We start from the raw sequence: 19234 nt of genomic DNA on the forward strand, positions 1-19234 counted from the left end.
TGATGTTGTGTTACATTATGTTGTGTTTGTTACATGATGTTGTGTTTGTTACATGATGTTGTGTTACATCATGTTGCGTTACATGATGTTGTGTTTGTTACATGATGGTGTGTTTGTTACATGCTGTTGTGTTACATGATGTAGTGTTTGTTACATGATGTTGTGTTTGTTACATGATGTTGTGTTACATCATGTTGTGTTACATGATGTTGTGTTTGTTACATGATGTTGTGTTTGTTACATGATGTTGTGTTTGTTACATGATGTTGTGTTACATGATGTTGTGTTGTGTTACATGATGTTGTGTTACATGATGTTGTGTTTGTTACATGATGTTGTGTTTGTTACATGATGTTGTGTTACATGATGTTGTGTTGTGTTACATGATGTTGTGTTTGTTACATGATGTTGTGTTACATGATGTTGTGTTACATGATGTTGTGTTACATGATGTTGTGTTTGTTACATGATGTTGTGTTTGTTACATGATGTTGTGTTACATGATGTTGTGTTACATGATGTTGTGTTACATGATGTTGTGGTGTGTTACATGATGTTGTGTTACATGATGTTGTGTTGTGTTACATGATGTTGTGTTGTGTTACATGATGTTGTGTTACATGATGTTGTGTTACATGATGTTGTGTTTGTTACATGATGTTGTGTTTGTTACATGATGTTGTGTTACATGATGTTGTGTTACATGATGTTGTGTTACATGATGTTGTGGTGTGTTACATGATGTTGTGTTACATGATGTTGTGTTGTGTTACATGATGTTGTGTTGTGTTACATGATGTTGTGTTACATGATGTTGTGTTGTGTTACATGATGTTGTGTTACATGATGTTGTGTTACATGATGTTGTGTTACATGATGTTGTGTTTGGTACATGATGTCGGTTGTCCTTTAGCTCCCTAACCAGATTGTTTGGACTCCAAAGTCATGATCTCTGAGCACATAGAAAAGGGAAACACACTCAAACCCAACTCCTTCTGGGAGACTTTGCTGTCGGGTTCATATTTAATCTGGAGGTTACTGTACACGAGGAATTTAATTCTCTGTGGAATCCTTAGATACTTGAGGCGTCATGCTATTAGAGAGAGAGGGGGAAGGAGAGAGTCAATGCAGAGGAGAGAGAGAATGCAGAGGAGAGAGAGAGAGAGAGAGAGAGAGAGAGAGAGAGAGAATGCAGAGGAGAGAGAGAGAGAGAGAGAGAGAGAGAGAGAGAGAGAGAGAGAGAGAGAGAGAGAGAGAGAGAGAGAGAGAGAGAGTCAACGCAGAGGAGAGAAAGAGAGAGAGAGAGAGAGTCAACACAGAGGAGAGAGAGAGAAGGAGAGTCCAATCAGAGGAGAGAGAGAGAGAGAGAGAGAGAGAGAGAGAGAGAGAGAGAGAGAGAGAGAGAGAGAGAGAGAGAGAGAGAGAGAGAGAGCAGACAGTATCTATATCAGCTGGTGAAGTTGACTAGTATAGCAGACAGCATGTTACATGGTCCAGAGGACCGTGATTGTTTACTGAACTAGCCTCTCAGGGCTTTCATAGGTCAACGTATGTGCTGGGCATTTAACGTATGTTGAAATGAACCGATGATTATTGTCAATGCATTGTCTGATGTTGTTGAGGTAGACATATGTGGCTAACTAGCACATACTGTGCACTGCAGTATCCTAATAAGGCAAGTTGCAAAAGATCCATATTCTGTGTGCTAGAGAAACATAATCCATCATAATCGCATTGAAACTATTGACTCAGCAAAAAAAAAGATTGTCCTGGAGCTTATTGTGTGTATAACTGGGTGACCCAGCTAGCAGATTCAGGCATTCAGCGCTTAAGAAAGCAAGCGTAGAAAACTATTTATTAGTATAATCAAGCATTAGGCTAATTAGGATTTAGTCAGCGATGGAATTGTTGAAATCTTTGTCTCTGTTCAAAGTTCAAATGTTCAGCGTTTATTTATGATCAAATTGCAGATGGGATACCACCGGAAATGACTAACTATGAGGAGTGCGCTCTGTAGAGAGTGAATGTCCGACAGGCGGCAGGCCTACTTTTTTTTATTTATTTTTTTATCCACTTTTTCTCCTCTTTTTCTATTTTTCTCCCATCCCAATTCCACTGTGCCAATTCTTCCCTCGCCTGTCTTGAACATTGCTTGCATATGCCCCCCACTGGCCGGTTGTAGGGAGGATAGAAGCCTTGCATCGCGTGTCCCCTCCGATACACGAGGAGGCAGCCTGTCACATCTTTTCACCTGCAGCGCGGACTCTCATTGGCGAGGTATAACGTGTGGGAGGCTCACACTACCCCCGCCATTTCCTGTCTCTGCTGTGCACCGACCTGTAGGAGTCGCTGTCCACAACGTCCAGATTACCACCCATCGACTTCCACCCGCTAACTCTGCCAATTGAGTTAGTATGACGGCTGGCCCAAGCCGGAGGCAACGCCGACAGCCGGAGTCGAACCCGGTGTCTCTTGCGTTGGTGACGAGCGCAATGTCCGCTGCGCCACCCAGCCGCCACGGCAGGCCTACTTTTATAACCAAATGAGATTCAGGCCGGAATCCACAGAGGCTTTGCTCGCGTTTTCCGATGCAAAGCCGGCGCATCTCGCTCTCAAATTTATGAAATTAGGTTGCTCATGCGTAACATATGGCTTTGCGTCCGTGCAATTGGCGTATATTTAAATGAGGTAATATGGGCGGAAAATCTCCCCTTTCTATGTAAATGAGCCTCTAAACAGGTGATCATGGCAGCAGTAATTGTAGCAGAGAGGCATGACCGTGGAAGATATGATCGAATATCTCGAAGGACAATATCAAATCAAGCGCATGCAGCGATACCATGCAATCATACTCATTATTTAAATATCGTTATATAACGTTGTGGGCCTTGGGGTTATGCTCGTATATAAACAGAATCTAACTTGTTCGAGAAATATAAGGCCGAGTGCCATAGCCTTCGCAACGCGTGATTTAGAAATAAGGCTATAGCACTGACATTTCAAATGATTGGTCCTGAGATGATGATCAATACAGTAAACATTTATTTCTGATATAGGTTCTGATCAGCAGAAATGCAATGTCATGATTATTATTATTCTGAAGTTATTATTATTATTATTATTATTATTATTATTATTATTATTATTATTATTATTATTATTATTATTATTATTATTATTATTATTATTATTATTATTAAATTAAAAATGAATTAATAAGAACTCCTCTCCTTCACCTAATTATGAAATCAGATATAGGCCAGGGCTTTACAACTTAATAAAGAGATTGAATATATATTAAATGGGATATAAACGGAATATAGCCCAATATGATTATAATATTATTTCATTGTATATGGTATACATTTGATTTAGTTCCTATCCCATTTAATATATATTCTTTATAAAGTTGTAAAGCCCTGGCCTATATCTGATTTCATAATTAGATAATAGTGAAGGAGACGAGTTCTTATTAATTAATTAATTATTAATTTATTTTTAATTTAATAATAATAATAATAATAATAATAATAATAACTTCAGAATAATAATAATCATGACATTGCATTACTGATGATCAGCACCTATATCAGAAATAAATGTTTACTGTATCATCTCAGAAGCAAGCATTTGAAATGTCAGATAGCCTTATTTCGTGTTGGCACTCGGCTTTATATTTCTCGAACAAGTTAGATACTGTTCATAACTCATAAGATCTATTTTCTTTAGTATTCCGTTCATTTTGTATTGAATTTCGTTTACTTCGTAATGTATAGAGGAGTGCAAAAGAATATAATCTTTATTGTCATTGTTGGTCCAACGAAATTGAGTTTAGAGCATCACCACATACAAACATACTGAATATAGCATGTATAAATAATAACATCGATAATATAATATTTGTCCCAAGTGCAATAGTGATTTCTTCTGCCAAGAGCGCTGTCAGGGGGGCAAAGCGCAGAGTGCGGACTGCGGACTGCTCGCAAGCATACACATATTGGGCGTGTCTGCGCTGGTATCTCATCGAGCAATGTGCTTTAGTGGATATCTCGCAGGCTCCGCGAATGCAATTTGCTTCGCGCAATCCATTCTCTGTCAGTCTACACAGTGTTGTCAGGTCTGAAACAGATAACATACCATATACTTACAGAATATCCCTCTGGGTCAGGGCTCTATGCTGACCTTTTCCCCCAAGGAGTACATGTGCTCCTATATATAAAACAAATATAAAAATAATAATAAATAGTAGGAGCACACAAATAAATTTAGGAGCACAGTGAAAATAGTGTATTAAGAAAAATGACATGCTTTATCGGTGGTGTGTCTTAGGGATGTGGTAGGGATTGATGTGTGGGGTGTGCCTATTCTTATGTTTGCACGTTTACGTTGCACTACTTTTATTGTCTTTTATACGTATTCTTATATTCTTGAAAAGTGCTATACAAATAAAAAATGTATTATTATTATTATTATTATTATTATTATTATTATTATTATTATTATTATTATTATTATTATTATTATTATTATTATTATTATTATTATTATTATTATTATTATTATTATTATTATTATTATTATTATTATATCTGCAATTTATTCATTGTTTTTTATTCTGTCAATTGTGTGCTGATTGTATGCCTATGTTAATTTTATACTAATTGCTGTGGGGCACTCTGGACTGCCGTCCATGTGTGAAAAGTGCTATATAGATAGTTATTCATATTTATTATTATATTGTAAAAATGTATGCATTGATTTGATGTCTGTAAAGTCTCGACGACATTGAAAATGAGGGTGACCTCAATTGTCTTTTCGAGAATAAATAAATTTTGATTGATTGATCCACCCAGAGTGCAAATGTAACAGTAATGTGCAATAGTAATATACAATGTACAGGATATAAAATGTATAAATGAGTTGGTAATTACGGTAGTAAGTCATACTGGCCAGCAGCATAACTAGTAAGAGTAGGTCAGGGATATCTGGCCTCGAAACAGGCCGCTTTCAAATACAGGCTGTTTTTAAAGTGTTTCTATAAATCCAAAGTCAATGTACCGTCACTATCTGTTCTATCAGTACCATCACTATCTGTTCTATCTGTTCTATCAGTACCATCACTATCTGTTCTATCTGTTCTATCAGTACCATCACTATCTGTTCTATCAGTACCATCACTATCTGTTCTATCAGTACCATCACTATCTGTTCTATCAGTACCATCACTATCTGTGCTGGGACAGAATATACTGAGCCTAGTTGTGCTTCTGGTTCCTAATTTCAGCCTAACATGCAGGATGGGAGGTGCCCTCTTGATACGCCTCTCTCTGTCCTCTATCTTCAAATACTGGTTTCTTGCACCAAGATGAAGCGTTCTCTTTTTTTTTTATCCACTTTTCTCCAAATTTTTCTATTTTTCTCCCATCCCAATTTCGCCTCGCCAATTCTCCCTTCAATTCTCCCCTCCCCTGTCTCGAACGTTGCTAGACTATGCCTCCCACTGGTTGGCTGCAGTGAGGACCAAGCCTTGCATCACGTGTCCCCTCCGGTACACAAGGAGGCAGCTGTCGCATCTTTTCACCTGAACAGCGCAATCTCTCAGTGGTGAGGAGTTACGCGTGGGAGGCTCACGCTGCCCCCGATACTTCCTGATTCTGCTGTACAAGCGCACCAACCGACCTGTAGGAGTCGCTGTACACAACGTCCAATCCCCACCCACCGGCTTTCCCACCCCTAACACTGCCAATTGTGTTAGTATGAACGACCAGCCAAGCCAGTAGCAACGCAGAGAGCTGGGCTCGATACCAGCATCTCCTGCGTTAGTGGCGAGCGCCTTGCTCACTGCACCACTTAGCCGCCCTAAGATGAAGCGTTCTCAACCTCAGGGTTGGGTAACGGCGGCATCCACGTGCTCACAGGGTCACGGGGTCACAGGTCATGTCCTGACCTCCAAAGCAAGCAACCCTCCATGAAAACATTCTGTCACATGTTCTCTGTATCTGTGAGGTGTGTCTGAAGGTGTTGTCGGTGTGTTGGCTCCCATGTCTCTGTATCTGTGAGGTGTGTCTGAGCGTGTTGTGGTGTGTTGGCTCCCAGGTCTGTATCTGTGAGGTCTGTCTGAGCGTGTTGTGGTGTGTTGGCTCCCAGGTCTGTATCTGTGAGGTGTGTCTGAGCGTGTTGTGGTGTGTTGGCTCCCAGGTCTGTATCTGTGAGGTGTGTCTGAGCGTGTTGTGGTGTGTTGGCTCCCAGGTCTGTATCTGTGAGGTGTGTCTGAGTGTGTTGTGGTGTGTTGGCTCCCAGGTCTGTATCTGTGAGGTGTGTCTGAGTGTGTTGTGGTGTGTTGGCTCCCAGGTCTGTATCAGTGAGGTGTGTCTGAGTGTGTTGTGGTGTGTTGGCTCCCAGGTCTGTATCTGTGAGGTGTGTCTGAGTGTGTTGTGGTGTGTTGGCTCCCAGGTCTGTATCTGTGAGGTGTGTCTGAGTGTGTTGTGGTGTGTTGGCTCCCAGGTCTGTATCTGTGAGGTGTGTCTGAGTGTGTTGTGGTGTGTTGGCTCCCAGGTCTGTATCTGTGAGGTGTGTCTGAGTGTGTTGTGGTGTGTTGGCTCCCAGGTCTGTATCTGTGAGGTGTGTCTGAGTGTGTTGTGGTGTGTTGGCTCCCAGGTCTGTATCTGTAAGGTGTGTCTGAGTGTGTTGTGGTGTGTTGGCTCCCAGGTCTGTATCTGTGAGGTGTGTCTGAGCGTGTTGTGGTGTGTTGGCTCCCAGGTCTGTATCTGTGAGGTGTGTCTGAGTGTGTTGTGGTGTGTTGGCTTCCAGGTCTGTATCTGTGAGGTGTGTCTGAGTGTGTTGTGGTGTGTTGGCTCCCAGGTATGTATCTGTGAGGTGTGTCTGAGTGTGTTGTGGTGTGTTGGCTCCCAGGTCTGTATCTGTGAGGTGTGTCTGAGTGTGTTGTGGTGTGTTTGCTCCCAGGTCGACCCAGATCAAAACGTACTCCTGGGACAACGCCCAGGTGGTCCTGGCGGGGAACAAGCGCGACCTGGAAGAGGAGAGGGTGGTCTCGCTGGACAGCGGCAGGCAGCTGGCGGAGCAGCTGGGTGAGGCACTCATCTTTTCTTTATTTATACTCCATAATACACTGAGTAGTTAAACTCATTTACAGTGCCGTCAAGATATTACATTCACAAGTGTCACAGTGCGTTCATAAATATAAAGACATCAGACTATCAGAATAATTAAGAGCACATTTTAAAATACATTTTTAAAAGAATAAAATAGCTAAACATTTAAACAGAGGTAATAATTTAAAAACAATTACATATTGTGGTGATCTGATTGGTCATTAAGGTTCTAAACCAACCCATAGCGGGGCTCCAGACTAACTTTTTACATTGGTTGCACCAGTGCACCTAACTTTTTCATTTAGGTGCACCAACACATCATTTAGGTGCACCCAAAAAATTTCACTGCGCCTTTTGTTCCTGCAAAATACATTTTAAGCATTACCTTTACTGTTACCTTTTTTGTCAGTTCCCAATTCCCATACACATTAGTAATTTCTTAAGATGTTATGGAAATGATTGTAAACATCTCACCTTTGACGGCCAGGTAATCCCCCTCTCCCCCTCAGTCACAAATCTGGGGGTTCGATTTGACCCCCACCTGACCTTCAACACCCACATAAAACACCTCTGCAAGACCTCATTCTATCACCTAAAAAATATATCAAAACTCCGTCCCACTCTAACCCTGTCAGATGCAGAGAAGCTTGTCTGTGCCTTTATCTCCTCAAGACTGGACTACTGTAACGGACTCTTCATCGGGATTCCTGGCAAGAGCATCCAAAAGCTGCAATACATCCAGAACAGCGCTGCCAGGATCCTGATGAGAGTCCGTAAACACGATCACATAACCCCCATCCTCCACTCACTACACTGGCTCCCCGTCTTATCCCGGATCAACTACAAAATCCTGACGATCACCCATAACTGCATAAACGGACACGCACCCCTCTACCTTCAGGAACTCATCACTCCACCACCCGCACCCTCAGATCCGCAGGTAGCCTGCTCCTTCAGGTCCCCAATACCCGGCTCTGCACCATGGGTGACCGAGCCTTCTGCACGGCTGCACCACGCCTGTGGAACAGCCTCCCCATCCAGCTGAGGACACCACAGAGCCTGGACTCTTTTAAAACAGGCCTGAAAACATACCGATTCAAAAAGGCCTTTGACTGTTAGCTTTTTATTTAAATTTTATTGCGCTGTTGTTTTAAATTTGTCGGTTTATACTATGTTTTTTATTAACTATGTTCTATTTTTATCTTACTTTTATTCTGTATTTTATTTTATTTGTTTTACTAATAACTATTTTATTTGTATTTTTTTAACTATGTTCTAACCCTGTAGTGTAGCACTTTGGGATCCCAGCGAACAAAAAGTGCATTACAAATCCAATCTATTATTATTATTATTATTATTATTATTATTATTATTATTATTATTATTATTATTATTATTATTATTATTATTATTATTATTATTATTATTATTATTATTATTATTATTATTATTATTATTATTATTATTATTAACACTGAGCGCCACGCCTGGTTTTCCTTTTTACCGGCTGAATGCCACCATCGGCGCCAATGTTAACATTAATATCGCCTAATCTATGTTTTAAATTATGACTATGTGTCTAATCTGCCCATCGCATTATCAAAGACTATTTTCCAGTCAGTGCTGTCAAGGCAGATTGTTTTTTTATCGCATCGTTTCCGTTTCAGAGCATTTAGAAAAGCACCCGTTTTCAGATAAAAAACAGCCCATTCTGGAGCATTCTATGAAAATCGTCTTTTACTGGAATATTCCACAACGTTGATATTCGTCTGCCTTTTTATGAATCGTTTTCAAATAAACGCTAGATGATCAATATTATACGTGCATGCAAGCACATTACGGCCTCGCACGGATAATCGCCCCGTTCATTTCCTCTCTGACTTTTACAGTGAAACCGAAAGAAGACATTTCACAAAACAGCTTATAACTTCATCAAACTTACTCTGATTATCCTAACACTGATAACATAGAGTCCTTACCTGACATCAGATGGTATCCAACTGGTATATTCCAATTCCTGATCACCATTCGAAAAAATCGATACGTGTATGGATCCAACGCGATACAGTAGTACTCCATGATCCGCGGGTCTCAGAGGATCCAGAATGAACTGTGGTAACCCCGGCTGCATCAGTGGACTGGAAAATGTGGAGTACCGGATTTTTTCACCCATTCATTTTCATTGAGTCCATTCCAAAATCACTTATGTCATCTGGGAGACGACAGGGGGCGCTTTTTTCCACAATGATCGCCGGTGCCGCTCGGCTATACTCGGGTAGGCTCGGGTGATGCAATATGATTTCATATCGCTAAAAAAAAATAATAATAATAATTCCGAGAAATCTCGTAAGTGGCTTTCAACCACCTATAAATAAACCCGAGTATTCTCGTGTGTGGCAGGCAAAGTGTTAACAGGAATAAGACAGGTACAAGCACCGCAAAAATGTTCTTTACAAAAAAATGATCTATAGTTCTCTTTATTTTAATTCAATTACGCGCTTGTAGCTAGTAAGTGAACTTGTGGTGTCGCTCAATGAGGAGTGGGAAAACAAAATAAACGTTTTGGCCTACCAGCCAAGGTGGCTGGTAGATAAAAAAAAACAATAAAACGACCAGCCAAAAATGATAAATAGCTTTTTAGTATATCGCCATGTGTTATACTCTCTCATCCAATTTTCAATTAATATCATAAACAACATAAGGAATATTAGCATAATTTTGAGTGGACTGAAGGAATAAGTCAGCATTAATAGTTTAAAATGCAGATAATTTATTCAAACATGTATATTGTAGGGCTGTCCTAAATATAATTGTATATGCTTTGAATACTACTTGGTGTTTCCTAACGTGTATTCGAATACTCTCTCAAAAACACTGTTAAAAACAATAAGATTACATTTCATAATTAACCAATCAATCACAAATCATGAGTGTTGGCTACCATTCTGTTCTATCCAATAGCAACCAGAGACAGTCACTGTCAAATTTCGTTGGCAACATGCATTCTGAATCACCGCTTTATGAGACTAGGACACACACACACACACACACACACACACACACACACACACACACACACACACACACACACACACACACACACACACACACACACACACACCAGCTCTACTAACCTGTCGTTATGGTAATATGATGAGCGTACCTTAGAGATAACTATCTAACTACCCCTGATTAGACACTTTAGTGTCTATGATACAAAATGCTAATGTGGGTAACATGAGACAGGCCTCAGTTCTCAGCCCTTAACACTTAACTTAGAAGCTGCCCAGTGTTATCGCTAAGCACCGGCGATAATGAAACACTTCTTCCTGACTGACACCAACAGGCTGGCACAGTAACCGCTGTGCAGCTGGAACAGCTTGATATCTATAAATGGCAGGTTTGCTCTGGGTTTATTTCCCAAAGGTTACGCTCCCGTAGCTCAGCTAGAGGGGGAATTACAGACTTCTAAAAAAGTACACGGATTTGGGCTGTTGTGTGAAGTTGCTTGGATGACAAACTTATTTTCGTTGTACTGTACTTGTCCTGTATAAGGACAATTCAAACCTTTATTTATTCTCGAAAAGGACAATTGAGGTCACCCTCATTTTCAATCTCGTCGAGACTTGCAGACATTTCAAATTTTCAATGCATACATTTTTTACAATATAATAATAATAAATAATAATAACTCTATCTATATAGCACCTTTCACACATGGAGCGCAGCCCAAAGTGCCCCACAGCAAATAGCATAAAATGACATAGGCATACAATTAGCATACAGTTGACAGAATAAAAACAATGGATAAAGTGCAGACATAAGAATAGGTATAAAAGACTATAAAAGTAGTGCAACGTAGAGTACAATAAGTACAGTGTTGCTCGAAGGCATGTGAACCCCCCCCCCGGAACAGCCAGTCCCCCAAACACCCCACACATCAATCCCCACCACATCCCCATCCAAGACACACCTGATAAAGCATGTCATGACCCAAGGAAAAACAGCTTGCGTGCCACTCACACCGCCATGCACGGTGACGGGTATGCCACCCGCACGGGCCACCCCATCTCTCCCGGTCTCGGCGACCTCGCCACCAACGAGGAAACCAGCAAACTCCACGCTCCCACCCCCGATATTCCACGAAGGAATTACATATCGATTGTCAGCGTTTGATTCTGACTATAATCTGGTATTTGTCTCCAGCAGTTGTTATGATCAGTAAATATTTGTATTCATAAGCAGAAGTGTGTCTCACTGAAACCTGGCAACAACCCTCGGACTTCTACTCCCTCAACCAAGCTACCCCCCCAAACTACAGTTACAGTACATTGCCAAGCCCCGCCTCTCTGGCCGAGGGGGGGGTCTTGCCGTTTTTCACAAACACTCCCTATCCATCACTGAGCTGGACCTTAACCTCCCTCCCATGTCATCCTTTGAATACCTCGCCTTTTCCCTCCCCAACTCCATTACTGCACTTCTTCTCTACCGCCCTCTGAAGCCTCACCCCTGACCCCGATCTCCTGACTATAGCTTCCTCTCTCTCCACCCACCTCCTACTCAGTGGTGACCTCAACATTCACGTTGACCAACTCAAACCTCACACCTGACTTCCTCTCCCTCCTTGACTGTTTCAGCCTCACCCAGCATATTAACTTCCCCACCCACAACAAAGGCCACACACTTGACCTTGTCTGCTCTGCCTCCCTACCCATATCAAACCTACACCCTATCCCATTCCCACTCTCCGACCACTACTGCATCCTCTTCGCTGCTCCCCTCCCCCCACCCCATCACTCCAAAAAATGCACCATTTCTTTCCGTAACATCAAATCTGTTGACCCCCTCACTCTGTCCCAGTCCATATCCTCTGCCCTTCCCCCTGACTCCGCCCCCTCTAACCCTGACGACTATGCCATCATGCTTAACTCCATTCTCACCGACTCCCTTGACTCACTGGCACCCCTGAAACCATCACTGTATCATTCCCCACCTCCTCCCCCTGGTACACCCCGGAACTCCGCACCATGAAGCAGACCGGCCGTAAACTGGAACGACCCATCTCACTGTCCACGCCGACCTCTACAAACAGTACATCCCCTCCTACCGTATTACACCTCATCAACAGCAGCAACCGAAACCCCCGGACCCTCCTCTCCACGGTTCAGAAACTCCTCCAACAACCCCCGGGACAATAACACACTCTGTAGCTAAGGGGCTACACAACCCTGACTGTATTGAGATATGTTAGATTAAACCACTGCTAAAGAATATGTTAATGGCCAGACAGTATAAGTACACAAAATGGCGGACACTCTATTAACGGCACGGGGACAGTGATACAAGTTTTTTAATAGTCATAGCAACATACATATTATATATCACGGTTCTCTTTTAATAATAGAATGTCAGTGCAACAAAGTCAGAGGTAACTATAGTTCCTATACTACGGATACCCGACCGGTGGAGCTCTGAATGGAGTGAGACGGAGCGAAGCGGCACAGGGAAAAGCAAGATGGTGGCTGGAGACGGTGGTTCTCTCTAGAGCTCCGGCTCCAGAGAAACTGTAGACTGGTGGGATAATCCTGTCGTCGCTGGGAGAAGGGGTCTCGTACGGACCGGTCCTTGTATTCCTAGCGCCCGATGGCAGGATTAATAGCTAGTAGTCCAAAAGCCTGTTGGCATGGATGATAGCTAGTTAGCTCCGTTTGTACTTAAAGCTAACCCGCAGGCGGTCTCCAATGAGTAGTTATATCCAGAACGTCGCTGGGTTCAACTATAAGTCTCTCCACGTTACTTCGCTTACACAAGTCACTATACTGTGCCAATAATGGCTCGACAATATTATAGTTGTATCTAATTAGCCGTACGGCTCTCTATAACGATACGCTGCTCTCGGTCTGTGTACAACTGCACCAGACGTCTTCTCTCTCACTCTGCTAGTTTTCCTGTTAATGCTGCTGCTGAACGTCTTCTCCACAACACACTCTATCTTAGTTCCCTGTGGACTCCGCCTGTTTACCTGTACAGATCAATGCGCTCGCTCCCTTGTCCAGGCATACCTGAACATGTTCTGAAACATGTCTAGAGGGGCGCGCGCACTGGCGCCTACGGCGTTAAGAATGGGACATATACAATAAGCGAATGATGAATACTGTTAGGCAAACAGATGACGTAAAGATATATATCTTATATATATAAACAATATATAAGTTATACAAAATAATAAACGCAGACTTTCAGTGTTAATCTGGACCTTCAGAACACACTCTCCTGCCCCGACCTCTGCAACTCGTTTCTCCACTCTTTCAATAACAAAATCTCCCAAATCAACAGCTCACTGACCGCTCGCATCACCAACTCTCCCACCCTCACCCCCCCCCCCCCCCCCCCCGCCCACTATAATTTCCCCCCCACCGACTGCATCCCCCTTACCCCTCTCACTGCTTTCGCCCCCGCTGACTCCTCCTTCATCACAGACATCATGACCACCTCCAAGGCCACTGCCTGCTCCCTCGACCCCCTCCCAACCACTCTCACCAAGGCCTGCCTCCCTGCTCTCATCCCCCACCTCACTGCCCTCTTCAATCAGTCACTATCCCTAGGCCACGTTCCACTCAAGGTTCTCTTTGAAAACCCACCAGTTAATCTCACGTCTTCCCCTCCTGCCTCTCTCCTCCCCTCCTGCCTCTCTCCTCCCCTCCTGCCTCTCTCCTCCCCTCCTGCCTCTCTCCTCCCCTCCTGCCTCTCGCCTCTCCTCCCCTCCTGCCTCTCGCCTCTCCTCCCCTCCTGCCTCTCTCCTCCCCTCCTGCCTCTCGCCTCTCCTCCCCTCCTGCCTCTCTCCTCTCCTCCCCTCCTGCCTCTCTCCTCCCCTCCTGCCTCTCTCCTCTCCTCCCCTCCTGCCTCTCTCCTCCCCTCCTGCCTCTCTCCTCCCCTCCTGCCTCTCTCCTCCCCTCCTGCCTCTCGCCTCTCCTCCCCTCCTGCCTCTCTCCTCCCCTCCTGCCTCTCGCCTCTCCTCCCCTCCTGCCTCTCTCCTCTCCTCCCCTCCTGCCTCTCTCCTCCCCTCCTGCCTCTCTCCTCCCCTCCTGCCTCTCTCCTCCCCTCCTGCCTCTCGCCTCGCCTCTCCTCCTGCCTCTCGCCTCTCCTCCCCTCCTGCCTCTCTCCTCCCCTCCTGCCTCTCTCCTCCCCTCCTGCCTCTCTCCTCCCCTCCTGCCTCTCTCCTCTCCTCCCCTCCTGCCTCTCTCCTCTCCTCCCCTCCTGCCTCTCTCCTCCCCTCCTGCCTCTCTCCTCCCCTCCTGCCTCTCTCCTCCCCTCCTGCCTCTCGCCTCTCCTCCCCTCCTGCCTCTCTCCTCTCCTCCCCTCCTGCCTCTCTCCTCCCCTCCTGCCTCTCTCCTCCCCTCCTGCCTCTCGCCTCGCCTCTCCTCCTGCCTCTCGCCTCTCCTCCTCTCAGGCTTTGAGTTCTTCGAGACCAGCGCCAAGGACAACGTCAACGTCAAGCAGACCTTCGAGCGGCTCGTCGACATCATCTGCGACAAGATGTCTGACAGCTTAGAGACGGACCCGGCCGTCACCACAGGAACCCCCAGCGCTCGGATCACCGACAGCGCTCCCCCGTTACAACAGTCCAACTGCGGCTGTTAGTGGCTGACCACCACCGACCAACAGACACCAACACACACCAACACACACCAACACACACCAACAGACATCGCCAGACATCACCACGACGACCAACAGACACCAACAGACACCAACAGACACCAACACACACCAACAGACACCAACACACACCACCACCGACCAACACACACCAACACACACCAACAGACACCAACACACACCAACACACACCAACAGACACCAACACACACCAACACACACCAACACACACCAACAGACACCAACACACACCAACACACACCAACAGACACCAACACACACCAACACACACCAACAGACACCAACACACACCAACAGACACCAACACACACCAAACACACCAACACACACCAACACACACCAACAGACACCAACACACACCAACACACACCAACACACACCAACACACACCAACAGACACCAACACACACCAACAGACACCAACAGACACCAACACACACCAACAGACACCAACAGACACCAACACACACCAACAGACACCAACACACACCAACACACACCAACAGACACCAACAGACACCAACACACACCAACACACACCAACAGACACCAACACAAACCAACACAAACCAACACACACCAACACACACCAACACACACCAACACACACCAACAGACACCAACACACACCAACAGACACCAACAGACACCAACAGACACCAACAGACACCAACACACACCAACACACACCAACAGACACCAACACACACCAACACACACCAACAGACACCAACAGACACCAACACACACCAACACACACCAACACACACCAACACACACCAACAGACACCAACAGACACCAACACACACCAACAGACACCAACACACACCAACAGACACCAACACACACCAACAGACACCAACACACACCAACAGACACCAACACACACCAACAGACACCAACAGACACCAACAGACACCAACAGACACCAACACACACCAACACACACCAACAGACATCAACAGACACCAACACACACCAACACACACCAACAGACACCAACAGACACCAACACACACCAACACACACCAACAGACACCAACACACACCAACACACACCAACAGACACCAACACACACCAACAGACACCAACACACACCAACACACACCAACACACACCAACACACACCAACACACACCAACACACACCAACACACACCAACACACACCAACACACACCAACACACACCAACAGACACCAACACACACCAACACACACCAACAGACACCAACACACACCAACACACACCAACACACACCAACAGACGAACATTACAACTGCAAGTCAACTGTAATAGTGTAATATTGCCAAATTATCGTATTATCTCATAGGTAGGCATACAAACCTTTAATTTTACGGTTTCCATATCTGACGTACACACACACACGTGCGTTTCACGACTTGACCTTCTAATGTGCCTAGTGAATTTTTGCAGACGTTTCATTTGAGCTATTTATTTATTTATTGACCTTTTTTTCAGTTTCCTATTGGAGACACAAGCTACAGAGAGCTACCGTCTGGTTGTACAGTAGGTCTACAGTGTACCTAGCCATGCTTCAATAAGAAAGTACATGAATCAACAGTGCATAAATATAAAAATAGCTATCAATCATAGTACATCATCATAGAATATAGTGCAGGGAGGGGAAGTCTAGTATTTCTAGGGAGGCAATTATAGGACTGCTTCATTATGACGATAACACTGAAGTTCTTGGTTTTATTTATTGATCCATCTATTTATTGACATGAAAATACAAATACAGGAGGGATCAAGGTAACGGTGTGATGTTACAGTGTTTTGGGTCCTTTCTATTTATTACCCCTGTCTCACCCCTAGAAGTGTGCGTGTGCATGAGTGAGGAAGTGTGTGTGCGCTATTGTGAAACACTACAGGTTATTTTGAAAGAATATTAACTGCCTTATTCAAATGGTGCCCTTTTGAAGTATCTCTTGCCGTGTTTGTATACAATTAACAACGTTCCTACTGACTCCACTCTGATGTACAGTAGGCTACTGACTCTGTATATCACTGACTATCTGTATATAATTATATACTGACTCTGGCACTCACCTCAGTCCAGCCACAGTCCAGCACCACATCAGAGTTACCATTCGTTTGACCAAATAGTGAAATCATTCAATTAACTTAATTCGGTACCATAAGGACAAGTGGCAGATTGAATGTGATGGTGAATGTGGCACTGCTACCATAGCACGAATACTCGCCTGGTGCCAAATGTTAGAAGACTCTTTCTTTATCAAGGTGGAGTGTCCCTCCCTCCCTGTGGTAGTCGGGAGATACTGTGACCCTACAATATAAGTCAGGGGTTATTAGACTTATAGGAGGGTATGGTATACACAGTGTCCAGTCAAAGACAGTCGGGTCCACTCTACATCCCTGCCGATACCCTCGGCTACACCATTGCTTGTGTGTGTGTGTGTGTGTGTGTGTGTGTGTGTGGCTGGTTTGGTCCATCAGTCTATATCACAACTGCCAAGAGTCGATAAATGGTGTAAATCAGAGGTCAGATCAGCAGGTGCTCCCGGTGCCACCAGACAGGAGGGTCAGAGGTCAGAAGGTGTTCATAAAGCAACACTTGGATAATTGTACTTTCTAGTTCAATAAAGCAGAAGGCTAGAGGTCCCAGACAACTATTCCTGGACTAGAAATGAGTCACTGCATCAATATTCCACCGGCCTGACCACCCCCTGCGTGATATGCCAGGTCTTTAATATATGGACCACTTCCATAATTCATCTCGTCTCATTGTCTCACTCCCACCCCTCTGGAAAGGACCTTTATTAGCAGCAAAATGAGACGGCATATACATATTTTATATTTCAGTCTCGGTTATTTCCATGAAGACTTCAGTTGCCTGGAGGTCTCTCTTTCAAACGTAGAGGTTCTAAAAAATATTCCCATAGGTATATATATCCCACAATATATTCCCATAGGTATATATATGTTTGGCGGTTAGCTACAGTGTAGCCAGGCCTCAGTCGGTGGTCCTGTGTCATGTCTGGCTGGCAATCTTCTGCATCGTATCACTTGCATGATTTAGTGACACATCTATATTTCTAATATATCTATATCTTATACTGTTGTATTTGTGCACTCTCAGGTATGTCCTTGAGGTGCAATGGGCCAATAAGTGCAATATTTGAAAAGCCTGTTCCTCTGTAAATAGCCATTTGGTCTGTGCCATGCATAACTGTTAGTGTGAATGCTGTGGAAGCCTCAGGATGCGTGTGTGTGTGTGTGTGTGTGTGTGTGTCTGCGCATGCATATGTGCATGCAAGTGTGTGTGTGTGTGTGTGTGTGTGTCAGGTGTTGAATTACGTGCAGTGAACTCTGTTTGAACACTAAATGGCCAATCAAAACATATTCATGACCAGTGATGCCACAGATTACTTGTAAAAATAATCTGATTAGCCTACTGATTACTCCTTTAAAAAGTAATCTAGTTACTTTACTGATTACTCCTCTTTGAAAGTAACTAGGTTACGAAGTCGTCGTCGTCCCCCTGCTGCTGCCACAACATGTGAATGACAATTTTTTATTTATTTTTTTTAAATGATGCTTTATTGAAAGTGCATAATGTCATAAATCATGATTGGCTGCTCAGACAGGTCATCATGAGACGTCATCAGCCATCAGGCCATATAAGGTCACAGCTGTCCACTGCTCAGGCACTCTAGGACAGTGGTTCCTAAACGAAATAAAATAGAAAATGTATATAATATAATTTTAATTAAAAATAGAATTGTAAAACCGTTGTGTAATATAAAACATGGTATTATAGTTTGTTATTCTCATGTGTGGTGTGGCTGTGTGCGTGCGTGCGCGAGCGCACGTCCCATCTCCGGTCTAGCTGACTGTATCCCTGGCTCTCTTATCATCAGCATTATGAGATAGTAACTAAATAGTAACGCACATCCACTTGGAAAAGTAACTGTAATCAGATTACTGGCTTGTAAAAAGTAACAAGTTAGATGACTATTTACTGAAAAAAGTAATCAGCTTAGAGTAACTAGTTAGAGTAACTAGTTACTGGCATCACTGTTCATGACCATGATCCAAATGGACACAATACATGCATGCAATATACTCTACACTTCACACAGACCCAGTCTTATCAAAGAATCTCGTATTCATATACTGTATAACGTATTCACTCACAGAATGGAGATTCCTGCCTCGTTCAACACCTTTTGTATGTGTGAGAGAGAGAGGATAACAAGACAGTGTATGAGATAAATAATTAGTGAGAGAGAGAATGTGTGGGTTGTGTGTATTGATAGCTGGAACGGCAGCTTCTAAGATGAACACAGCGTGTAGTTTAGCTCGTGTGGGAGACTTGAGCTTGTGGTTTGCTGTGTGTTGTATTTGATACATGATATGTGTCGTTGTTGTTGGAAAGAAGTGTCCTCTTAGTAGCA

At 43.9% G+C, this 19234-nt stretch overlaps 1 protein-coding gene across 1 annotated transcript in view; it reads left to right on the top strand.

Annotated features, from left to right (window-relative positions):
* The window catches only part of LOC311238275 (ras-related protein Rab-3C-like), a gene marked incomplete at both ends in the record, with an annotated part of 84963 nt that extends 70210 nt beyond the window's left edge, over positions 1-14753 (top strand). The window contains 2 exons of the mRNA XM_084326296.1: positions 6964-7088; positions 14563-14753. Coding sequence (XP_084182422.1) covers positions 6964-7088; positions 14563-14753 — 316 coding nt within the window. The remainder of the gene's footprint in view (positions 1-6963; positions 7089-14562) is intronic.
* Between the last annotated feature and the right edge of the window lie 4481 nt (positions 14754-19234).

Source organism: Notolepis coatsorum, assembly GCF_963971535.1.
Source record: "Notolepis coatsorum genome assembly, chromosome: 12".
Lineage (NCBI taxonomy): Eukaryota > Metazoa > Chordata > Actinopteri > Aulopiformes > Paralepididae > Notolepis > Notolepis coatsorum.